The following is a 26529-nucleotide window of genomic DNA, read 5'->3' as shown; positions in this document are numbered from 1 at the left end:
ATTAGTTCACTTGGTAATCGTTGCTTTGCTTTTCGTCTTATATTCGAGAACTTTTTACCTCTTTTCAGGCGTATAATGTGAAGTGCAAGGATATGTTCTCTGTCTGCAATGCGCATTCAGTGCACTTGCGACCACGTTGAAAGCAACGTCTAGGGGTTATAATCGAGGAGAGCCAAATACGCAGTGGGAACGACTCCAAAATCATTCCACATTTTCAAACATCGAGAACAGAATGGGAGCCTGAGATTCCTGAATGGGGTTACAATGGTATAGGCGCATTGTATGCGTAGCGGAAATTCAAAAAAATACGCTTTCACTGTATACGCTCCACCGTCTGCGACTACATTCACCGCACAAATACGACAGGAAATATTTGGCAAGATACTTCCTGTCAGCTAGCACGCAGCCCTGCAACCATCCTAAACGTCCCTGCCCCACTTTGGCTACATAAAATGATCACCCAGGAAAAGGCCAATGAAACACTTCGAACGCAATGTTCATAGCATAAACATGATTGAAGTACATTTTCCTGTTTCCAGAAATTTCATATACTCCTCGCACCTAGATTACAAAGAATCCGTGATCAATACGACTAAACGGCACGTCATGGATGGATTGCTTCTACCTTTCCTATTCATTTGTTTTAAGAGAAAACAAAATGAAACCAGTTTTCTCATTGTTAAAAACATCATTTGAAAGCCCTGTTTCCACACTGAAAATATTCTGTTTACCATTTCTCGTTCGCCAAGGTCAACTCCGCAATCATCACACAGAGGCAAGTCCTTGGAGCCAGCTCTGCGTTACTTCTGAGGTGAACGATTCCCCGCAACGCTTCCTCAACCAGCGGAGCTTGATGAACTAAATTATACATGTGAATTCCACATCGTTGCAGGTCGTTTGAGGCTTGACTCTGGTGTGCACATTGCGGCTCAGAACGTGAAAAAAAGATGCTAATATTTAACAATGCGCCTAGTATTTGTCGGCGCTGCTGAAGATGGTAAAGTCTTGCTCAAACATTTCATTTGGCATCTCGAGAATCTTTTACTGGCGCTGGCAAAACTGTCCAAATAAACAAAGATGTCTGTACGAAGTCTAGGTTCACGGTGGCACTTTCGCTTGGTGCTGTGTTCAAGTTCATCTTTTGTGGCGTAGAATCTAGGTGCTTCGTCGAAGCTGAAAGGGTCGCCGCTCCCAATTACCTTATCTCGATCGGTCTCAAGGGTATCGGTGACTAAATCACTGAAATCGTTGCGCTGTGCGTGTACAAGTTCCAGTCTGCATAGCGAGCCACATCAGTCTTCGTTAAAGACAAAAAGCCTTTCACGCGAGCCGCAGCTTGAAAAAATGCATGCTTTTGTGCCTAGCGGGCCTCCGAAAGGTGCCCGCGGTTGCTGGTGGCGTTGCTCCATCACTACAAAGCAACTCCGAACTGCGACTCATGTTGCAATATATATCGCATAGCATCCCACAATTTATAGGCAGAACATAAATACAGATACTGCACACTGATGGAGCTGGGCTAAGTGCTGTTAAGCTACCTGGTGAATGTGTCCTCGGATAAAAATAGTGAGTTCCGTTTGTGAGTCGTGATGTATCTTTGTCTTTAAGGTTAACTGATCCGTGTGATAAGGTTGCCTGTGTCTGATAACTGGCGCTTCTTCATGCTCGTTGTACGCAGTGTTCAAGGTAGAGTCGTGGCTTGGAAACACAGCGGATACCCCCCGTCCGTAGAAATTCTCAAACTCCGGGGAGACATGACAAGAAAACAGCCACCAATCGGACCAAGTTGTGTTTCTTGCCGTAGGTTTCTGAAATTTAGGGACGGTTTCTTAGCAATGTCACTGGTATTAGTAAAATACGTCACTTGTAAATAAATCGGACCAGTTCTAATAAAATTTGGCTGTATGCACAGTGTTGGACAGCAAACTAGCGGTGCTGTGGCCAAACCTAATGTTCCAAATCTGGAAAGAGCGTGGTTTGCGCAAGTTTTTTGTCCATGTCGCTCTGCTTTGCGCATCGTCTGCTACTTTCGCGAAATGATGAAATGGTGAATTGCTGGTCTTTCGACCGCGATGACACGCATAATGGTACACAGCAAAATTCTTCAGAGACCGTTTCTTTCTGTTTTTTTTTCTTTCGGGCTTGTGCGCGGCGGTATCACGATGATTTAAGAGTTATGAGGCAACGTTGCAGAGTACACTGTAATGTGATAAAAATTTAGAACCTGCGGCTGAACCTAGGTCGACTGTTCCTGGGCGCATTTTCGTGGAGTCGAGAATACCGCAAAAGCCGTTCCTGGGTTGGAAGAAACATTAAAGTCGATATGGTGTTGGGGGGGGGGGGGGGCAGTGTAGTTGGCGCGGTATACAGGACTCCGCTCTCTTGCAATGGAATTTATGTTGGAAAAACAGGTCACTGCGTTTATGAGAGAGTAAAGCAGCAAAAGGTATTGACAAAAACATTACTGCACATTTGTCAATAGAAGTTAGTTCCTGCACGTGTGAGCGAAGTTTTTATGACATTCGCATCATAGGCAAAAGCAACAGTGACTGGTCATATTTGTTGAGGCATACTACCGCAAAATGAAATAAAAATTTTCTATCGGAGATGCGACTGTGGCCTCATGCAGCAGCAAACGTCACTTATTCGATTTTAGGTTAGAATAACAACGCATTTTGTACATACCATGACTTTGTTGCCTTGTGTGCTGTCGGCGCGCAAACATTTTCGGCCCTCTGGCCCCTCTATTATAGAAGGTAAACTGCCCGCACTCAACAAAATGAGTTGTCAGTGATGTTTTTTCCTATTCCACCATTTTATTTTTCACATTCGTTCACGAGGTTTACGCCAGGAATAACTTGCGATACGTAGGCAGATGCCAAAGGCCAACAAGCGCAGCGTGGAAACTGCTGAAGTCCTTTGCTAACTGAGTTTGACAACCGCGTGAATTGAGCTAAAAGCCACTTTCAAATGCAAGATTTTATCACTGTGGATACTGCTTATTGTTTCAACGGCACGGGGACATACTTCAGACATATTCTAGTCTAGACATATTCTAGACATATTCTACATGACAAAATGAAACGCCAGCACTAGGCTCAACGACAGTTTTGTCACACTTTGAACAAGTAGCACTGCTCCGGCTTTCATGATTGAAAATCTTACAGAAACATTTTTTCAACACAAATACACTGCTATGTGCATGCCGCGTGTTCTTCGTTGCCATTCCGCAGTACAGCCAGAGCTAGTAGTATTGAACCTTAAATTTCCGCCATTTCATGTCCTTTCAGAATATATTAAAAGTATATTCAATCAGAATATCAAACCTAATTTCGCATGGGCAGGGTAAATACACATAATCTGCCGCACACCTCATTGAAGGTAACTGTGCGATGAATTAAAGAAAAAATTACTGGTGTAAAGTATTCAATATTCCACAACAATTGTAGTGCAACGCTTTCTCTAGCCTTCTCGGTATTCTACCTCCAGCTAGGTGTCCATAATTGACAACGTTTATACGCTTGCTTGATGTACGCACTCAAAAAGATAGCTGCTTGGGTGGTGAAACATTTTTAAGGAAAACAATTGTTTTTAATTTCCATATCTTAGAGGAAGGAAAGAAGGAGGCGACAAGACGGAGGGTGCACTCAGCTAACGGGAAATATTTATATAGGAGGGCCCCGAATTTCGCATGAATGCCTCGTCAATACTGCACCGGCTGTAGAACACTCCTCCAAACCCATCTCTATTTGAAGATGTCAACGAGCTGAAACTAACCTTGGAATATTAACATGTAGACGGGATAATAATAAGGATACAACAGGAGAAATAATATATGCACGAAGTCTGTTTACGCTAATAAAGCATGATTCAAGAATTGTATATCGTTAATTTTGCAGTATTACTTTGAATGCGAGAAGATATAATGAAGGTGAGAGTTCATTTTCTTCTAATTTTTCGCACTGTAACCACAGCGCTTGCATGCCAGCGTGTCGCCGGGGATATTAAAATACGTTATTTTTTCGTATGTAGGCTATTGCCTCATTGTGAATATTTTTGGAACGTCCGAAGTTCAGGTTCTGGCTATTTTAAAATATGCGATATTCTATCTGGCTATGAAAGACGACGGGGGCCCGAGAAGACGCTTTCAAAATTTATGACGTCACGGCTTGCTCGTGCGCAAACTTGAAGGCAGCGCCGTCCACCGTTTTTGTTTCGGAATCTGTTAGTGCTGAGCAAGCCTCCTCTTACGGTACGAGTTTATTTTTTTCTTGTCGGTGGGTAACGTACAAATAGTGACAAACCTATTGTTTTTTTTATTGCCTCAGTAGAAACCTAACGTTTACATTTATTCAGAATCAGTCACCAGGCCGATCAGCCACCGGTAACAGATGTCTAAGACGAGCTTTGATTATCAATTTTCAAGTCAAAGCAAGTTGCCGACCGGTAGGCGACCTAGTTATAACACAGATAGGACGAATGCCTACATTTGCCAACCTTTCGCATAAGACAGCTTGAATAACAGATAATGCTGCGAAGAACTCGTTACATAAAGGGGAATGAGAAATCCATGGAGACGGAACTTTGATCTCGCACCGTACAGGCCACTGCATGTTTTTGGCCCCAGGTGGCTCGACGCACTCCCACGTTGAGGTTGCGGCGGTATTAGGAGGCCGAAAGAATTGTTGTGTAAGACGACGGCTCTTCGCTTCTTCAAAGCTTCGGCACTCTAAAATGATGTCGTGCATGGTCGGGCAGCCCTTGTATACGTAACTCAAATGAGTAATTGGCAATGCCTTTAGGAATAAGGCTGAGTTTGTCAGCTTCGGCCATGTCATCAACCCGCCGACAGAGTGCTAATTGTTAAGTTTGAAAGGGTTCCTTACTAGTTTGCTTCGGGAGGAGAAAGGATGCGAAAGAAGAACTAGGAGGCAAAATAAAAAATACTGTAATTTGTCTTTCTCACAAATTATGGGCAAAGTAGACAAAAACAAAAGCAGCATCAAGTTTCACACGCCAGGTAGACGCGATGCTCAGACCAGAAAAGAAGAGTGAGATAAGTGACAGTAGAATACCAACGTTCGGCGCACCGAGACTTCAAAAAACGTTGTCTCATCATTTGAGTCTTGAGAATAAATTTTCGCTGAAAACGGCTCTGAATACGGACAAGTTTAAGGTTAAGTTGGATTTCTAAGTTACAGTTTTGGAACGCCAGACACCTCAGTGAGATCGTCTTGGTAAGAGAGTAAACACGCTAAATTGTGAAAAGGACGTCAAGCCCTAGTTCCTCAAGATGTAATGACTGTTACCGCGCCACTTCGGAGCTAGTTGATCCGTACATCTCAACGGAAGAATTGTACGGCGTTGCAAAAGAATCGCCCGTCGCGCAAGCCCATGGGCAATAGCTGCTCTGATGAGTTCGAGGTGACTGTTTCGACAGCGGCCGCTTCAGCCGAACTTCGTGACTGCGAAACGCAAAAAAAAAGAAAATTAACACCACCGTCTAGAAGACGTTGATGTAACGAGGGTTAGATGTTGTTCGGCGAAAGGAGCGCATCTGAGCGGAGCTGCCGAGGCAGACGGCACTTTACATACGCGTGCAGCCACGCCGCCTATCGGAACTATCTACGCCTAGCGCCAACTATAGCAGAAGTTACGCTCACGTAATTAGTTCAATATATCCATCTTTTCCGATAGACTTCGTAAAGAAAAATGGTTTGGTACCGGTTCCATCTGTATACGTCTATTCCTTGCCCAGCTACGAACCCCTCAAGATACGTCCGGAATTGCAATTTGCTTCGTTTGTGGGTCAAGGTGGGCCTATAATTCAGCTTTTGGTGCCATCTGTGTACGTTTCAATTAGTTATTCCATGTATACAGCGTTTATGCAATATTCAATCATGGCTTTATTTATAGACCACCACCCAGGGTTTTACTTAGATAACAAATTCGGTACACAACTGTCCCCGGGTCGGTACTCCTTGTTGTCGGAGTAATATATATACCGGAATGAATGTATGTATTATCATCAGCAACAGTAGCAGCCTATTTTATGTTCACTGCAGGACGAAGACCTCTCCCCGCAATCTTCAATTACCCCTGTCCTGCGCCAACCGATTCAAACTAGCACCCACCAATTTCCTAATCTGGTCGCACCAACTAGTTTTTTGCCGTCCTTTACTGCGCTTCCGTTCTCTTGGTATCCATTATGTCACCCCAATGCTCCAACGGTTAATCTAATCTGCGCATTACATGACCTGCCCAGCACCATTTTTTTTTCACCTAACGTCGATATCGTCTATACCCACTTGCTCTCTGATCCAAGCTGCTCTCAATGTCTCTTAAAAATACGCCTAGCATTCTTCGTTCCATCGCTCTATGCGCAGCCCTTAACTTGTTTTCAAGTTTTTTCGTCAGTCTCCAAGTCTCTGCCCCATATGTCAGCACCGGTAAAATGCATTGATTGTATATTCATGGTTATATTGCGCTTAGTTTTACAGTGACGATATTAAGTGAAGGACTGGACGTGGGCGTACGTAACGCAACGCACGTCCACGCAAACCAAGCGCAATATAACCATGAACGTTCACGAACTAGCCCCCTTCATTGCTTTACTAACTGATTGTATACATTTATTTTCAATGATAACGAGAAGCTTCCAATCAGGAGCTCACGATGTCTGCGTATGCGATCCAACCCATTTTTATTCTTCTGTTAATTTTCAGTCTCATGATAAGGGTTCCGTGTGATTATTTGACCTAGGTAAATGTACTCCTTCCCAGACTTTACAGGCCGACTGGCGATCCTGAACTCTTGTTCCCTTGCCCGGATATTCATCATTATCTTTCACATATTAATCTTCAACCTCACTCTTGCACTCTCGCTGTGAAGGGCCTCAAACATTTGTTGTAACTCGTCTGCATTGTTGCTGAATAGAACAATGTCATCGGCAAACAGAAGGTTCCTGAGGTATTCGCCGTCGATTCTTACTCCAAAGCCTTCACAGTTTAACAGCTTGAATACTTCTTCCAAGCACGCGGTGAATAGCAATGGAGTGATTGTGCCTCCTTGTCTGACCCCTTTCTTCAGAGGTATCTTCGTACTTTTTTGCTTTACTGATTCGTTATAGGACCTATGTTTGGGGGTAAGGGCGGGGGTAAGGGTTCAACTAATTTTAGTGGCAGCCATCTCGGCTCTGACATCACGCCGAGAGCCGCCATCTTAGATTTCAGAAATCAAAACTATGACGTCATTTCGTCCCATATCACCTGGTTCCAGCTTTCTCCGCCATACTGGACCATTACGTCATCACTGGCATCCGGATTTGGCCGCCATCTTGGATATCAGATTCTAAAACTAGCTTTAATTATGAGGTCATAATCACACGATTTTACTTCTAGCCGTCATATTGGATTATGACGTCATCACTGGCACCTTAATTTGGCCACCATCTTGAATTATGACGTCACAGTCACGTGATGTCACCAATTTGGTTGCTATTGATTTACTATGGGGGCGACATCTGGTATTTATCGGTGACGCCATCAATTGGTGACCATCTCGGATATATCAGTGACGTCACTAATCTATCAACAATTCTACATACGAATGACGTCACCAATCAATCATCAATTGGGTTGCTATATCGATTTACTATGGCGGCCGCCATCTCGAGTTCCTCGGACTTTGAAAATTTCATCCCGAAGTGAAGTGGTAGCAGGCCCCAAGAAACCGAGCAACGTGATGAGTAGGAGCTAACGCTTTTAAAACACTCGTCCACTTGGATTTCATCATCATCAGCAGCAGCAGCCTGAATACGCCGACTGCAGGGCAAAGGCCTCTCCCACACTTCTCCAACCATCCTGGTCATGTGCTAATTGCGGCCATGTTGTCCGTGCAAACTTCTTAATCTCATCCGCCCACAGAACTTTCTGTCGCCCCCTGATACGTTTCCCTTCTCTTGGAATCCATTCCGTAACCCCTAATGACCATCTTCCCTCCTCATTACATGCCCTGCCCATGCCCATTTGTTTTTCTTGATTTCAAATGAGGCGTCATTACCTCGCGTTTGTTACCTCCCCCAATCTGCGCTCTTCTTATCCCCTAAAACTTACACCCACCACTCTTCTTTCCACTGCTCGTTGTGTCGTCCTCAATTTAAGTAGAACCCTTTTCGTAAGCCTCCAGGTTACGATAGGTAGCGAGGCACTGGAAGTGGTAATGGAATACATCTGCTTAGGGCAGGTAATGAGCGCGGATCCGGATCATGAGATTGAAATAATCAGAAGAATAAAAATGGGTTGGGGTGCGTTCGGCAGGCATTCTCTGATCATGAACACCAGGTTTTCATTACCCCTCAAGAGAAAAGTGTATAACAGCTGCGTCTTACCAGTACTCACCTGCGGGTGGGACAGAAACCTGGAGGCTTGCGAAAAGGGTTCTACTTAAACTGAGGACGACGCAACGAGCTATGGAAAGAAGAATGGTGGCTGTAACTTTAAGGGGAAGAAGAGAGCAGATTGCGTGAGGGAACAAACGCGAGTTAAGGACATCTCAGTTTAAATCAAGAAAGAGAAATAGGCATGGGCAGGGCATGTAATGAGGAATGAAGCTAACGGGTACGGACTGGATTCCACATAAGATAACGGATACGCACTAGATTCCAATAAAACGGAAGCGTAGCAGGGGGTGGCAGAAAGTTAGGTGGATGGATGAGATCAAAAAGTTTGCAGGGACAACATGGCCACAATTAGCACATGACTGGGGTAGTTGGAGAAGTATGGGAGAGACCATTGCCCTGCAGTGGGCGTAGCCTGGCTGATGATGATGATGATATTATGGAGTATGGATATGTGTTTGCAAGTAATGGCATGTCTGCAGCTATTAACCTTGATAAGCAATCAAACGAGTAACGCAACCTGTTTGATGGCGACAGGATCCACTTTGTACTTTCCACCCAATAGCTGCAACATACGAAACCAAATATAAAGTAATGAGCCCTTTCGAAAACGAAACACTAACTTATACGCTCTTTCTTTAAATACAAAGCTTCAAATTGAATAAAAACACAGCCACGCACAACCTTACAGCGTCTTCATCGTGCTTCGCCACGTCTGCCATGTTACTTTGCATATTGTAGTATTCATTCTCGAAGCGCGAGCTGTGTCGTAATTTACTGGGGTCCATGCCAGCTTGATTACTTGTCGAATTCAGGCGAAATGTAAAAGAAAAGAAGTTTCGCAATTTATTTGAACACTGCTTTGCGCAGACCACTTCGACGTCATGTCTGGGAATATTTCGTATTGCGTCAATGTCATCGAATGCAAACGGCATTCGTAAATTGTGGAACTAACGAACTGCGTTAGTTGCGCCATGTCTGATTACGCAGAAATTTTTAAAAACTGGTGGACCTCACGCATTTGCGGCATTCGGCTGTACGCGAAGCTTACCCCGACGTATAACGAAGTGTATCTACTTCAATTCTCCTCCTCGACTGCTACGCAACTTGATGCTTCTTGTTCCATGCACGCACAGCGTCCCATTTCGTTCACTAAACATTTTTGTCCTCTCTCGGATGTTTCTGCTGATAGTGCCACAAGCCCCGTTGGAAATATCCAACGGACCAAGTTGTCTACCCAGACACGCACCCAACCGCGCATTCCCTGTCATGCATATGCAGTGGCCGAAGTTGAACTTTCGAGCACATAACCAGCGTTCCAAGTTGTTCCTTAATAAGCAAGGAAGCAGCGGTCAGCACCTTCAAAGCCCGCGAAAAAGGGAACAAAATCAGTTTAGCATTTTTCCGTACTATGGCAGTCTATCGCTCGCTCACATGTGTTCCTCGCAGTCCTTCGTCGTACAGTACTTCACGGACTCCTGCTTTGGCTTGGGGTACAGAAGGAACACAAAGGCCAGGATGGTCATGGCTATTATCGCGGTCGCCACTACCTTGGCCCCAAGGGAGACCTTCAAGTGCGCATGGACAGAAGTTCCGGAAGTGCGATCCTGGGGTAAAAAAAGAAAATGCGCTAACGTGCGAACGACAGGGTTTGAGTGCTTTAAGGCGTTAAATTAGCACAGGTGGCCGTAAAAAGAATAGAGTAGCTTATAAAATGTTGCGCCCATTTCAAGCAAACACGCGACACATTATGCACCAATTTGAACAGAGTATATGCATGAAAATCTCGTGATGCCAATGTCTTCGAGAAAGAAACTCACGGTACGAGTTGGAAGCATTGAGGGCTATTTCCGCTCTCAATTTCTAGCCCGCTGAATCACTTGGGGGTCAGGAGCTCCTGCTTACTCCTTGATATTGTGGGGTAAGTAATGTCTTATAGCGTTCTCACCTAAGTTAAAGTGCCTGGATTGTCTGTTCTTTTTTTATGTAGCGACATCTGCCTCCACCGGCCGCCATATTCTTCCTAACGTCCTGAAGCGGCATGACCATGTAGATAGCATTCGACCGTGAACGGCTGCTCTTGCACCGCATGGGTCAAATGTAAGTTTCATGCAGGAGGTGAGACACTGAAACACGAACCCAAAAGCGGCTTAGTGCTGCACTGTTGAGGCAGGACGCTAAATTAGTAGCCGCAATTTTCATCGGTATTTACCGATGGTGACCCGTTCTCGACTCATCTTTGCGGCGACGCTTGCCGCGCTACGTCGCGGTCGCGCAGTACGACGCCTGCCGCGTCTCTGCGGCCGCGCCTTCAGCGGAAAATGCATCGCACAAGGAAAATAACGAAAAGATAAACGCGCACAGAAACACTGCATGCTCACTATAGTGCGTCTTCAGTCTGCCCTGAAGTTTGCTCGCAGCAGCATGCAAGTGAATGCGAGGGGAACAGGGTTAGGAAGAACACGGCTGCCGGAATGAGCGCTGCCCGATGAGATTCGTCAGCGGTGCTTAAAAGCTTGTCGCTACTTCAAGAAAAGAAGCAAAAAATGTCTCGCGACTTTAAGCTACTACGCTCCTGTGATACTCGTGCGCTAACTTGCTTTTTACACTGGCGTCGGGCGCGCATTAGGGCACTGAGTTAGGTACGGCCGCCGGCGCTCCCGACGCCGTAATGGTAAACACCAGACAGTTGGGAATGCGCAACAACTCTGCGTACGCAGCAAACCAGCGCAGTCGACTGTGCGCATGCACACGCAGGAGCACGTATGGTCTCTTGCGTGTGCTCGCAGCTTTTCGAAAGCTGCTTAGCATCAGCTGCGGGCTCTGCGGGCTTTGCGAGACGTTCTCGCGTGTTCTCGGTTGTCTACGAGAGCGTGGTTTTCATTATCTCGCGTTTCCACGAGAGAGCAGTTTTCGATACGGCTTCAGCCGAACTATGTCGTGCGAGTTCTTGCGGCGGCACTACTAACCGGGTTGAATTTAGTCCTGCAGTTGAGCTGGAGATGTTGTCGTATGTGCGAAACGCGAACCCTTTGTGCGACCAGAGAGAGTGGGCGCATATAACAGCGTAAATGCAGGATTTAATAAACCAGCCATTCACCATTCTTACAGTGCGTGAGCCGACTTACTTGCTGCTCGGACGGTTCGTCGCAAAATACCGTGTAGCCCTCCGCAGGCGAGTGTCGGCTAACTGCGCGAAATATGTTCTCTTAAGTAGTTGATGCGCATTCTTTGGTGTCTATTTTTAGGTCGGGGACGGAGGAGGACTACGGTCAGCGCCAGGTCCTCTTGAAAGATACAATCGACCCAGCTCTGGAAAGAGGAGTGAAGATTCGGGATCCACGAAGGACCGACGCGTCGAGCGCCCGTCAAGCAGCAAGAGTCCACCTTCCTAACGGCGCACTTACAGCGGCAGCACGAAATTCGGCGGCACTTGCTGAGGGTGCCGCGGCCGAGCTGCACGTTACCAGGAACACTGTTGACGGCGCCTGTGAGTGTATTCGGCAATATGCCTGTCGACAACCTGCCTGGCTGTTACGCCGCACCATAGTAAATTTTCCTTGCGACTTTTCATTATGCTGCTGTGCTCGGTGTGCTACGCAAATGTCATGGTAATAATTCCTTTGGCACAATTTTGTTTCTCGTGTCACTGTATAGGCAGATGCCAATGCGGAAGACGCCACCACGCAGCTTTTTGCAGAATTCTGAACAATAAAAGACGCCAGAAGCGGCGATTCTGAGGACATCACCACATCCCAGAGTATGGACGAACAGCCTGCCGTAATCGGTGAGAAGCCTTTGACACCCTTCGCTTGCCCCAGCACAGCTGCTTCGTCCAACCAAACAGAAGACACAGGAACTGATACTGGCCAGCTTCAGGCGACCCGTTCCACGTCCCTCCCGGCTGCACGAAATGTGCCACGTGGTATGTGCGTTTGAATTACTGCATGTGTACCTTCATGTAATGAAGTACTGTCTTTTTTCTCAAGTTCGCAGTTCTTAACACTCCTTTATGTGCCTCCCAGCTATCGTACTCCATTCTAATTTTCTGTGAAAATTTCTTTTTCTTCCTTTTTCTAACGTCACAGCTAAAAGGCGCAGTGAGAAGGATGCATATTATGAATTCCATCTAGCACTCGAAGAGGACAGGCTGGCCTGGGAAAAAGATGAGACTTTTAATGAGGGTCACCTAGTTGACTTGCTTGATGACACAAGGCGCCAGCTTGCCGAACAGTGGGCTCAAGAGCGGAGGTTGCGAGCCGAGGAGCGAGAGCGGGAGAGGAAGGAAAGAGCTGAAGATCGTGCACTTGCCGCAGCCCAGCAACAGTCACTCACCAGCATCGTCGAAAAGGTGATGTCCACAGTATAGTAGAAGAAATGCATTTATTTCCTCGTCATTGGACAATTATTTCACAATTGACACGAACCTATTGACATGCAAGAAAAATAGTCTCAAGCATTTCCTTACATGAATAGCAATTTAGCACTTTGTGATGGTACATTGTGAAGTGCATACAAGCAGTATAGCAGTTTTGGCCAGCTGCTGCTCACACAATGTATACTTATAGCTCAGGCAGTGGCACACAGGTGGATACACACTGTTATGACCTTAGTGTAATTTTGCTAGCAAGCACTCAAGGTGGTATTGTGGTCATGTAGTTACACCCTGCATGCATAAATGTGCCCATTTGTGCAATTTCGAAACGAAGCAAAAGTATACAAAACGTCCTTTTTTTCGCACCTGATAACTTCCGGTCTGACACAAGTCTACCAGAGCACATTAAAAGTAAACTTTGATCACCTACTTACATTAGCGAAAATCACAAAATATGCTACATCCTGGGTTAAGACACCTGTGCGCACGTACCAATTGGCGTCCAAATAAGTAATGTGCATGTACCCTAAATTACGTGCAGCGTTGTTTCAAGTACTGCTGTGGAGAAGGTGGTTGTAAGGAAAAAATATTGCGACACCTGGTTGCCTTACAAACATGTGTGCCGGTTAACGAGAATTGTGGCAGCTTTGTACATTTCAGCTAACTGCTGTCTTAAAAGCTTCTGATTTTTTCCGAAAGTCCAGAAATGCAATTTCTGCGACTATTTTGCCAGAGGCCCCCTCAACAGCTTGGCGAACGGAGCTCATCCCATGGTTGAATGCTTGCTGCGCTGGCGTGAGCACGATTCCAGCGTATGGTATAATTACAAGTGGCAGCAGGAGATATGCTGGGTGAACGCCTATATGACGAAATCCTCGTCTTTAACCAGCCGCTCCAGCTACGAGTATATGCCACTGCTTCCAAGAATTCCTGCACCAAAACGAAAAAAATATAGTAAACGCTCATAAATCTACGCAAATGCCATAGTAAGTTGAACTGCTTTATGGGTGAACAATTGCCTCAAAAGCAGATTAATATAATTTTCACTTAGTATAATGCTCATGCAAGAAGTGCGAATGTGACAGAAAACCCTAAGGTTCAGCTAATGATTAACGAGATAAAAAGTAAGGTGTGTGATTCGTTGGACGAAAAGAAGAGGCACGATCCACTGCCATGACTCAATGAGTAATGTAGGGGTGACGTCGCTCTTGTAATGCAGGCGTACACACCACACTACCTCTTTTTTCGTGCTATGAGCAAAAAGCTTACACGCCTGCATCGTGTCGCCTTTCGGGGCAAGGCCCGTCTAGTTGGGAAATCATGCCATTCGAGCACATAAGAGACGTACTTCACACAGTGGAATCTCTTCTGACCAGATTAGTAGGTTTGCTGGTTTTGTTGCTGTCGGCAAATCGGTCTAGCCGTTCCGTCGATGAACCCCCAACAATTGTGAAGAGGTGGTCCTCTCCTTTTCACAGCCTGCACCGGAAAACAATGAAAAGGGATTGTCACTTCAATTTATTTTATCTACTGACACAAACAAGCTATAGCTTTCTAACAAGTGCCCTGACAAAACATGTGTCAATGTGGTACAAAACATCCTTTCAAGAATATTCCAGGGCATGACACCGGCGGCATTTTCAATAACTAAGAACAAACGACCTGCTGCTTTCGGTATAGTGATTGTTTTTTCCCTAATCATAAAAGAAGACGCCTTTTCTTAGAATAGTAAATTGGACAAGTTAATATTCGTTCAGGTTTAATAGGCAGCGCTAAACTCACGAGGGCCGAAAGAGAAACACAACACGACGAACCAAGCGCTGAGAGTCTACCACAGTGTTTTTTTAAGGATAGGTTTGTTAGGTGAACGTTACAATCAACTTGCTTACATGAAATGCGAGACAAACTGCGCCCTATGACTCGACGTCAAATTAGCAGCGTGCTAAGCTGGGGAGCAGTAGTGCGCGAATAGAAAACGAAAAAGTGGACTTACATCTGCAAGTGCACCGAGGCAGCGGCGAGGTAACCCACTGTGGTTATTGCAGTCATCCAGAGGATGGCCGAAATTGGAGATAATGTGCCGAAACATTTTTGTCGCCACAGAAGAAATCCGGGAGGGGTGCAGGCGAAAATTTTTCCTTTATATCACACCACCTGTTCGCGTACGCGAGCCGCCGAAGAGCAAGAAACAATGTGGTGCGCCCGGAAGAGTGACGTTCTGCACGCTGACCACTGCTTCCGGCGCTAAAATAGCACTTGCCAGTTCCCCGAAATCTTCTTTCTCTAAACAAAACTGCACCTCTAAGAGCGTAGCATCAATCCGCTCAACGTCGAAGAGTCGGCATCGTGAACGGTACCGCAACAGTTCTCGCTGCCTTCTGCGCCTCTGTTCGTACTCGATGTCGTCCAAGGAGTCGTCGCCTTTGAGAAGCCGTTGTTCCTTGCTGCTTAACATAAGGTCGTCTATTTCTCCCTATGACAAAACCGACACCAGGTGAAGGTCCCAGAGAGCGCTCGACAGCACTGGCTGCATTGTAGCGCTGAAAAACATGACCACATTGGCGTGAATCGAGCAATTGTGGCTTCACTTGCTTTAGGTTTGACTAAGTGGTGGCTCATACTGGCTATACAGTTGCAGAAGCTGGCGTATGGTGACGCTGAGTAGCACACTACCGGGTCCTGCGCGTGCAAGTCAGCAATCCACTTCTCAACTTTTGCGTCCGGCCAACTATTGCCGTTTCGTGAGCGCGCGCTTCTCTGCGTACACGCAACCTCGCGGGCTGCGTACGTGGATGGTTGCGGACGCCCAACTGTCTACCATCTGGCTCAGGCGACGCCACGGCAAGCGCTCGTGCCACTAGCGACTAGCGAAAAAAAAAACGCGAGGTATGACCGCGATGGCGGCTGAACTTTCACGGTACAGCGGGAGCAATCAAACCGTTTTGCCGCCCGCAGTCTGTGTTACCTAACCGAGCACTTCCACCGCATTTGGTAGAAGCACGTTCTTGCGCCTCTCTCCCCTCTATCGCTCACATCTCTGGCTTCGCACGGGTCATTGGCGTGAAACTGAGCCAGGTGCTCACCAACATTACCAGCAAAGAGTCATCGACTCACCGAAGAAGAGGGTGGCTCCGCGCGAACGTCCAGCAACGCTTTCATGCCCTTGACAGAGTGCTTCCTAGCGGCTTCCTCCTCCGGAGCGGGTTTCAACGACGCAAGGGCTTTGAGGATGTCAGGGCCTGTTGAGGTTGAACGTTGCTTGAGCTTTCGCTTTCCGGGAGGATGTGTGGACGTCGCTGCCTTCAGACCCTTGAGGCTCGCCGAGTACACGGGTCCCGCGTCAGCTGGCACACATGAAGGTTCGGCGGCGGCTGCTTCTTTCAACTGCACAGTGGACGGGGGCGCATCATCTTTGAAGTCTTCTTTGTCCCGTTTCTTCTTCTGGGCCTGAAAGGTTAGTTTGTTCAGATATCATTAGTAAGGTGCAATTAGCAAGAAAAGTGATTAAATAAGTCTCACGACTAAGGAATCCGGAAAGAATATCATTCAACGTCCTACCTGTATGTGCACGCAACACGAGTTTGGCATGGATGCCCAACGTTTGCGGATCGATAATTCTAAAATTTTCTACGTGAAAAGTCTGAAAGTTCAGTTGCGAGTTGCTTGAATCTTTCATTGATCACACGAAACAAAGTATGTTCAGTTTCTAATATAGACCGAAAATTCGTAAGTGGACATGAAGCAACCCTTATAGAAGAGCCAGCGAATATAGCGTGCTTTGCATACCCTCATTATCCTGACGACGCGTGAACCAGCGGCGGTCTGCGCTGACGAAGGAGCTGCTGCCGTGCTGGTCAACAGGTTCGGGGTCGTTGCCTGCTGTGTGCCGATGCCAAGCACGTGGGCTGTTGTTACGGCTTGGGAAAATGACGGCACCGGTGAGATCCCACGCTGTGCCGGTGACTGGGCTTTGCTCTGCTTCTGGTGCCGTTCCTTGTTCCCTCTTCGCGTGGCCGTTTTTTCCGGTGGTGAGGGTTTGGAGGGCGGCGGGCTTTCTGCGACAGTAGCTGCTGAAGCACTTGCTGCAGCTGCCGTGGTTAGGGCGTTTTCCTCGGGTGAATCTGCCGCGACGGTAGCAGGAGGAATGGCAGGAGGAGGAGACTGGCTGCCATCTGGACCTTGCTGTAGCGATGACGACATGGCGAGGTTCAGTTACTCGGGTTAGTGGGGAGACCAGATGAAGAACGCTGGCGACCTGCGATCTGACGTTTTCTTCTTCTGCGCATTCCTTGTGCACGCGCTCGCTTTCGCTCAGGCGCGAGGAAGGGGGCTGGTGGTTCCTCGAGGTAGCGGTGGTAATGATTTCTGGGCCATAGGCGATGAATAATAGGAATAATTAATTCAAATAAATTTAAGTGCAAACGAAAATTTCCGACTTGAAGCTGATTCAGACATGTATGCTGTGAACAATGATAACTATGGGCATTGAACGATGTATAGTGACCGCGGGACAGCAGCCATGCTGCACTTCTCCATATTCCATTATGGTCGATCGTGCTGACATTACAGTAAGCGACAAAGAAATAATTGCTCTTATGTGTCATTGCCTTTGTTTCATGAATCACCTTGTTTCGGGCAGTCACATCTAATGTCATGGATGTGGAGTTTAAAGTTTAAGTTTGGAGGTAAAAAGTTCGACTCTAGTCCCCTTGAAATTTACTCTAATGATAGCAGTAACAGATAAACTCCTTAAAAACTTTTGCGATCTTCGTGCGTCAACTCTGGTTATGCAATCATCATCACCTAATGAAACGAAGACCAGCCAGAAATTACTTCGGAACGTTATCACCTTGACACGCGCCAAGCAATAGGGAGAGGGTTGCAAAAGCACAGAAGATGCCTCTACTGTGCAAGGCTTTGTTGCCAAGGCTGTTAAGAGCCACAAACTGCAGTTATTAATTTCCGTCTCCATGAGAGTTCTTATAGCTGCCGAAGAGACAATACTTTCTTTCCCTTTCTATTTTATTTATTTCTTTCTTTTTTGTGAAGGAACAACCGAAGGTGATTTCGGAACCTACGTAATTATAAGTGACACTTCGTGTAGCCGTGAAACGCGTCGGACGAACCCGCAAAACCATAAAATTCGCGTGTTCTTTGAGACTTTAATGGTCTTTTGATCAGTGAAGCACAATGCCGTGTATATTGCTTCTGGACAACGAAAACAAAAGATATTTCCTGTTACTCAATCAAATAGTTCATGCGAAATCTAGAAGCTTTTATTTTACTTTGACATGCCGTAACAGAATCTTGCTGTGTCGCCCAAGAGGCGAACCACTGATAGCGATAACAGTTTACTCGAAAACTACACGAAAGTAAGGTTCGTAGATTTATTAGGAAGATAAACAGGAATAAACATTTACTTAGCAAATAATTAAGAAAGATGGTGTCGTGCGCCCGCGGGCAAACGTGAACAGATCTCACTCGATGACCGCGAACATTCGCTATCACAACGCTACTGGTGCGCGGCAGCAACGGGGGGCGAACGCTTGGTTTCGAATCTCGTTTCAACGGGTCTCGGAAATTTAGATATTACGCGAGCTTCAGCACAAGGTGCTTGGGAACACAGTGTGCTTTAAGCAGCCATCTAGGTTCACTCTTAGTACCCACATAGCCTTTGCAGCCATAGAGTTTCATACTTTCATTATCGGAAGGAACTCCGGATCTAGAGTTGTTATACGATTGTTATTGCTATTAGCATTTTGACCTACTTTTTCAAATTCTGAACTACGCGAAGAGAGGGCACGACCAATTTCAATATGAGCCGAACATACATAGTATATACATGGTATATACATGGTATATACATGGTATATACATGGTATATACATGGTCTACATGGTACATCGTAACATAGTATGAGCCGAACACACCTGGGCTACGTAAAGGACAACGTAGGTGCTCGGCTGTGCCACGAAGCGTAGCTACAGAGCACGTTGCCTTGACATTTGGCAGCCCGCCGTTGTGGCTCAGCAACTTTGGTGTCATGCTGCCAAGCACGAGGTCGCGGGATCGAATCCCCGCCGCGGCGGCCGCATTTCGTTGGGGGCGAAAGAGCGAAATACAAGTACTCCTACGTCCCGTGCATTGAGGCACGTTAAAAATCTCAAGGTAGTCAAAATTAACTCTGAGTCTCACACTTCGACGTGCCTCATAATCGAATCATGGTTTCGGCACGTAAAACCTCAGAATTCCATCAGGTTTTGCAATTTCGCAATTGGAAAATTTAATCTCCGGGGCGATTTCCTGACGATACAATGCCCTATATACGAGATGCAAAGACTGCAGCTAGAACAAGAGCTACACTCCAATAATCCTCACCAGCCTTTCTTCCTCACAAAATTGCTGATCTCATGGCCATCGAAAATAGCCCAGCGAAAAGCATTGAACGCACTTGAACATATTTATGGACAGGCATCCTTAACAAATACTAGGTATTGCACGATGTTACTATAGGGTTTCTTTATTATTTGTAATTATTAGTGCTTGTATATTACGTGTTATACATATTGTTCTGTGCGTGAAATGTTTTAACACTGGTATTTATTTTAACACGTGTAATTCCTCATATGTTTATATGCTCATCGAAGCCAACATCACGGCCGTCTGTATGTGCTTGTGACGTTGTTTACGAACTCATTTTGGTGCAACTTGCATATGACTTTTATGATGTTATGTTCATGGGCATATAGGACTGTGCTGTGGATTTCTAACCGTATGAAGTGATTTCTTTTCATTTTCCTACATATTTTTTATGTTGTTGTTGCCGCTATAAGAAAAGGAGTAACCGTAACCATTATAAGGTGACTACGTCTCTTTCTGTCATTTTCATTTCAATAAAAAAACAGGGATGATGATAATTACATCAACAATGGCACAAGCCCACCGCGGGAGATACACCACGAACTCGGTAGTATTACGTTTTGACATTTCAGCTTTATGTCCGCTAAGTTGGCACATCAATACATAGCAATGTACCTAAATGATGAGGATGGCGGGAAAAAGCTACATTTTAGTACAGTGACTAGCCCGCCCTCCCTCTGCTTACAAAGGCAGAAACGAAAACAGGCTCACTCTGAACAATTCAAAGCAATGGTATCATCTAGATGTATAATTCACAGTTTTCACCTGTCAAGGTACAAAAATATTACTGATATCATTTAAAATAGCATTTGTCGATAATACGCATAAACTTTCATCGCTCTGTTCAAAGTTATTCAACGTGTTCGGAAGGATATACCGCAATGCTTGCAGTCCATAATAAGTTCGCGGCCGGGATACATATCAATGGTTGGTATATCTTGTTACGCGTGACGAGTGAGAAAGACTTAATTTGCGAATGTGGCGTCTTCTTTAAATAATTCAAAACGTTAATGCGATTAACAATCTATATTGTGATGAGTTTGTAATTGCTGATGAATATGCTTTATATTGCTACATGTAGCTAGTGGGTCGAAGGCAAGAGCGGGTCTAGCCGAAAAGAATGAGAAGACCACCCTTTTTCCTGCTCGCGAGCCCGGCTCCAACGGACCCGCGTTTAAGAGCCAGCTGCTCCTGAAACCCTCAAGAGTACTTCTGAATGCTCTTGAGAATATCTTATGATGATTGTTGTGAAGAGCGACACATACCAAATGCAACATGCACAGTAAGCCAAGTTGGCATCAGAGGGGTTTAAGTGCTGCACACATACCCAGGGAAACATATCCAGAGACCCAAGATGGCATCAAGGAGGCTTTTTTGGAGTGACACAACCAAGTGACCCAAGTTGGTGTGAAACTCGTGCATTTAAGAGAGGCACATACTCAGTGGCCCGCACGCAGTGAGAAACGTTGGCGTTAAAGAGATTAATTTAGGAGTGTGTCACTTCATAGACTCAAGTGGATCCGACAGTCCTTCAGAATGTAATTCTATAAAATCAGCACAACAGGTCGATGCTCTACAGTCTATACCATGGACTATCCAGTGACCCAGTTTGGAATGAAAGATGAAGACGTTAGCTGAGGACACACACACACGCACCCACACGGGCCGCAAACTGGTGAAGTTTTCAAAGAATCCTCATCGGATTACCAAAATAGTGTCTCTTACCAAAACGAAATGCGAACAGGTCACGTCGATTTTTAAAGCGATTAACATTATTTTATTACTTTACGTGCTTTGAACCTATCTATATATCTATCTAGAATCTTAAGCAGACCCAGTGGCCTGTCTGCCAGCATGGGCCACTAGGTATGGGCTCGTCGTAGCGATGCCGCCGTGATTCTTCCGTCGTCGTCACTCGACCTTCGCAATCTGACTCCCGTCCTGCAATTCGCGTCTCGCCATTCTCGTCATATAGACGTCATGCATTTGTTGCAATCGTCGAGTCGGCTGTCGTGTTGGTAACATCATCTTCGTGCCATCGTTGTCAGTCTTCGTCATACGTCGTCGTCACGCCAGCGTCGTCATTCCATTGTCCTCATGCCGTTTTCATGTCATCATCATTATACAGTCGTCGTGCACTCGCTGTCATACTTCATGTTCATTCCATCGTCATTCTCACCTTGCCATTATATTCGCGGAAGAAAATCGTCGTCATGCCGTTGTACTCTGCCACGATCGTCTCCCTGTTATTTTACCAACGTCATCACCTCGGAAACGCCACGCCATTATCGTCACGCCATCGTCATCATAACAACTTCGTCGTTCTATTGACGTCATTTTATTGTAATCATGCTCGTTAATTCAATCGTGGTTATGCCGCCGCTGTCAAACCATCATCGTCACTGAGTTCTCGTCAGACAGCCGCTGTTATGCATCCGTTGTATTGATGAGCTCGAGATACCATCACCATCTGATTGTTTCGTCCGCTTTCATTTGTCGACATACCGGCGAAGTCATGCCATTGTGATCATACCATTATTGAAAACGGGCTGATGGACCACTCAAGCCATTGTCGTCACGCTGCCGCCCTTCTACCATCGTGATCTAATGCTTATCATGCCGCCGTGCTCATGCGCCTCTTTGCCGAGCGAGTGCCATAGTAAAAGGGACCGATATCGTAGATAGCGTAAAGATGTTTCACGTAACTTTAGCCAAACTTTAATAATATGCAAATGCCACGTAGCTGGGTCGACCCAAGGTAATGTTGTTTGTTGTGTAAACTTTGTGGCAAAGCCCACCTCACTACCGACAAGGCATGTAGAGAACGGTATCATATTCCCTACGTAGTGCGACGACGACGATGGGAGCGAGCATGCAAGACTCGAAACGACGATGACGGTGCTACAACGTCCATGTCCAACGCCGGCGTCAATGACGATGAATTCACGCAACTTCCGCGAGATGGTCGATCTGTTGGCAGAGAATCCCGGTCCCGCTTCAGGTGCCCTTCCGGGAGCCGCTCTAAGCGCGCATCGAGATCCTCGAGCGGTCCTTGGCCCTATTCCCGCTGTACGCCACGCGGGGCCTCCACCGGATCGCCATAGCGGGCTGTCCCGCCTCGGGCCCCGCTCCGTCTCCCAACGATCGCTGAGCCCGCGGGCCCCAAACCTGCAGGCAACTCCAATAAGCGAAGCACCCTTATCCTCACTTGGGCGGACACTGTCCGGGGAAGAGGAAACGCAACATCCCAAGTAGGGTTGGGTTCACTCTCAAAGAACGACACACACGCCACGTTTCAGATAGCATTCCTAAAACGCGAAAATGCGATGACGAAAGAAACGGTACACAAACTCACAGCCGCCATCGCTGAACTGAAGAATGACACGAACACGCGAGGCGATACACCCACCGCCGCCAATTCTGCCAATACAGTCGCCCGTTCGATGCAACAACCCGTAGGCGCCAGTAACGACGATGGCGACAGTGCACCTAAGAATCGCGCGGTCGCACGCTGCCAGCCTCATCTGAAGCACGAATTAGACGATATTAAGAGCACGCTCTGGGCGATTAAGGAGAGCATCCGCTCCTCCTCAAGAACATGGTCGTCGTGCAGTTTACCCTCATGGCTCACGGTAATCGTCTGGGCGAAGTAGAATGCTATATCGAACACATCGTCACTCCTGCCATCAACAAGGGTAAGCCAGTATCGCAACGCTCACCCACGCCCAGTCCACCCCCTCACGTGGCCCTCTTCCACCCGCCGGGTGCCCGGGCCCACCCCAAATTATTCACGATGGCAAGGCCAAACGACGCGTTTCGCATCCGGTAGTAGAACTGCAGGAGCTTCGCCTTGAAGAAAACCTTCCTGCAGCAATACCTCCACAGCCACGAAGCCACACCCCACGTCATCCTGTTACAAGAACGAATAGTACCCACTGCCACGTTCTACAGATACCAGTGGTTACCCGGACATTCGGCAGGACGCGGCCTCTAACACGATCTCCTGCCTAGAGCAAGACCTCAGCAGGGCCGAAATCCAATACGTCGTGGTAGAGATTCTCCCCTGGCAATGTGTCTCGACGAAGCGTGCACATCCTCAACGTGTTCAGTAACCCCCGCCACCACAGACAACGGTTCAAACGCCTGTTCCAGAAAGCCATCCGCCTTGCCGGCTCCAGCCAACTAGTGATCGCAGGCGACTTTGATGCCGCGCATCGCACCTGGGGCTACGCGTACGACACCGCCAAGGGTAGCGAGTCGGTCGATACCTCGAGAATCACGAATGCCTCCCGCACCACATGATCGGCTTCCGATACGGGTTATCTGCACAAGACGCCATGTTACTCCTAAAGCTTCAACTTATTGACGAAGGAAATACTTGGTCCACACGTGCCATACTCGGCCTCGATTTGGAAAAGACATTTGATAACATAGCGCACTCGTCCATCCTGAAGGCAATCACAGACCTTGGGATCGAGCTTTGGTTGTTATGACTTTGCCCGCTCCTGTCTTAGCCGGCGCAAGGCCGTCCTACGCGCAGGAGACCTTGTGTCGGAAGCAGTCGAGCACTGACAGCGCCGCACCCCCAGGGATAAGTCCTCTCGCCGACGCTTTTCAATCTTGAGATGATCTGGCTCTCTGAACATGTCTCGAAGATCGACGGGTGACACCATTTCGCCCAAACGCCGGGGCCCCAATCCCAGAGGATGGAAACCCCCGGTCGCACTCAACGTCATCCTCCGCCCCAGGAACGGTCGTACCGTCCCCAAGGTATACTCCATCAGGGCACTGGTCATGTTGATTTGTACCGCGGAACCAACACCTAAACGGTGCAGAAGCTGAAGACCAACACAGAGAACACCATACGACTCGTACGCAGAGTGGCCAACTGTCACCATGGTCTCAAAGAAGACAACCTGCCACAGAAACAATTTACGCGGACGACATAACAATCTGGTGCTTCGAAGTGTCCGATGGCTTCATCGAATCCACCCTGCAGGAGGTCGTCGAAACCGCCGAGCCCTACCTCGAGCACACTGGTCTCAAGTGCTCCCCCACCAAGTCGGAACAGTTGCTGTACTCGCCCAAACGCTGGGGCGCCAATTCTAAAGGATCGACACCACCGGCCGAACGCAAAACTACCCTCCGCCCAAGAACTGCCCTGCCATCCCCAAGGTATACTCGATCAGGGCACTGGGCATGATGATCGAGTCCCGCCGAACCAGCACCCAAACGGTGCAGGAGCTCATGACCAAGACGGAGACAAAGTTACGGCGCGTACATGGAGTGGCTAACTGTCACCGGCCTCAAAGAAGACAACCTGCCACGTCTCGAACACGCGTTTATTCTCTGCCACTTCACCTACGCCACTGCCATGCACAATCGGCTACACGCTGAGCGCAATAGACTAAGCGCCCTCATTCGAAGGGTAGTGAAACAGGTCCTCTGCCTTCCGATCTCCACTACCACACAGAAACGCCTCCAGCTTGGCATGCACAACACCCTAGAAGAGGTCGCCGAGGCTCAGGAGCGAACGCAGGTGATCCGACTCACAACCACCAAGGCAGGCCTCGACATTCTGCGCGAGCTCGACTTTTTCTCCTAGACTATCAGGGTGCACCGATATTGACGCCGGTTCCCCGCCAGATCCAAGAATTCATCACGATCGCTCCTATTCCGTGAAACCTACCTCCTGACCAAAACAGAGGCAGCCGCCATGCCCGGGCGACCATCGTTTTCCAGCGCAGAGACATGAAAGCGGACGACGTCAGGTTTGTCGACGCCGCCGCCTTCGGCGCGGTCGCGGTCTCATCCAGGCTATGGACCCTCAACTCCGCTACGGTCCTCACCCGAGATCCCGAGCTGGCGGAGCAAGAAGCCGTTGCCCTGGCCATTCTCGACGGCAAACGGGAAGTTATCTACAGCGACTCCAGACAGGCCATCAAAACCTTCGAACGTGGCGTCATAGCGCGGATATGTCCACCCTCAAGCACTACACTATCATCTGGTTCCCCGCCCATCTCGGTCAGGTACTGGATGCCCCGCCCAACCTCAACATGATCGCTCACGATGCATCGCATGCCCTTACCGACCCCGCCATCCCCGGGAAACCCCATCTCGTCGAGCTTGAGGACAACCGGGACGCACTCATTACGTAAAGCGAAATTGTAAAACACGTCTACCTAGAGCGCCGCATCTTAACTTAACAGGCACGCAGCCGCTAGCACCACGCTCGCTACAGAACGCATATGCACCCAAACCCTGCATAATTACACGTTTTCTATCCCGACTCGTGTTCCAGAGACACGTACCCATCATGCGCAGACATGGTGGCACTCGCAAACGTGCTCTGGGAGTTTAGAAATGCTCTTTCCGACTATACCTCGGACAAGTGGGAAAAGCCCCTCAGAAGCTCAATCCTCGCCGACCAGCAATGGGCCGTCCAGCAGGCCCGCGAATCGGGCGCCAGGCGCTCCCTGTCGATGCTTACGTGGGAGACGCCAACAACACACTACGCGTGTCCTGTAGAACCATAATAAAGTTTTACAATCCAGTTCCACCAAATTATGTAATTAGTCCTAAATAATTAACTAACGTCTCAAGTATCACAATGACATGAAAAGTGATAATGACAAAATTGTTGAGCACAATGAAAATAGGCTGACACTGCTTTCTGTTGCTCAATACGTGCTACAGAAAAGTGTTTTCTCGAGCGAGAAAGAAGCCTGCGAATACACGGGCGGCAATTCCGAGTGGGTACGAGCCATGTTTTGGGGCAACAACAACAATTCTCCGTGTATTCGCGGGCTTCATACCCGCTCGAAGAAACACTTTTATGTGCGACGTAGTGAGCAACAGTAAGCTGTACCGGAACCGTTTCATGTTGCTCTACAATTTTCACTGCGGCATTTTTAATCGAACTGTAATATTTGAGAAGTCACTAATTATTTAAGACTCATTATCTAATTAGGCGAAATGAAAACAATAATCTGAGTATCTCCAAGCGACGGCAAGCAACATAACCTTGGTTCGATACAGCTACGTGGCATTTGCATATATTTAATGTTTGGCCCATGCTACGTGAAACACTCTGTACATCCGAATCAACCGAAGTCTGAGAAGGACCACTTCACATGTTAAGTAAACCTGACTTCAACAAGAAAGGCTGTGGTTTCAATGCTTGAATGCTGTTCGCATTACCGTCGACGGACATCGTGACATGAGTACGGCCAAAGTCTTATTTTTTATGCATCGCTACCGCCAGCGCGTGCAGCTCTGCTTAAACGTGAGGCAGCGTTCTCGCAAGGCACGCGCAGAAGAAGAAAACGTCTGATCG

The 26529-nt window shown here is 47.3% G+C and overlaps 1 protein-coding gene across 2 annotated transcripts in view; it reads right to left on the bottom strand.

The window, feature by feature from the left end:
- The window catches only part of LOC135908674 (endothelin-converting enzyme 1-like), a 50101-nt gene extending 33039 nt beyond the window's left edge, over window positions 1-17062 (bottom strand). For both annotated transcript variants that reach the window (XM_065440523.1, XM_065440532.2), the window contains exons 1-3: window positions 16560-17062; window positions 15888-16220; window positions 9833-10005 (exon numbers count right to left, since the gene is read on the bottom strand). In XM_065440523.1, coding sequence (XP_065296595.1) covers window positions 9833-10005; window positions 15888-16220; window positions 16560-16973 — 920 coding nt within the window. In that variant the 5' untranslated portion in view covers window positions 16974-17062. The remainder of the gene's footprint in view (window positions 1-9832; window positions 10006-15887; window positions 16221-16559) is intronic.
- Between the last annotated feature and the right edge of the window lie 9467 nt (window positions 17063-26529).

This window comes from Dermacentor albipictus, chromosome 7, assembly GCF_038994185.2.
Source record: "Dermacentor albipictus isolate Rhodes 1998 colony chromosome 7, USDA_Dalb.pri_finalv2, whole genome shotgun sequence".
Lineage (NCBI taxonomy): Eukaryota > Metazoa > Arthropoda > Arachnida > Ixodida > Ixodidae > Dermacentor > Dermacentor albipictus.
Note: the sequence above shows the minus strand (reverse complement) of the source record. Positions and strands in the feature narration are given on the sequence as shown.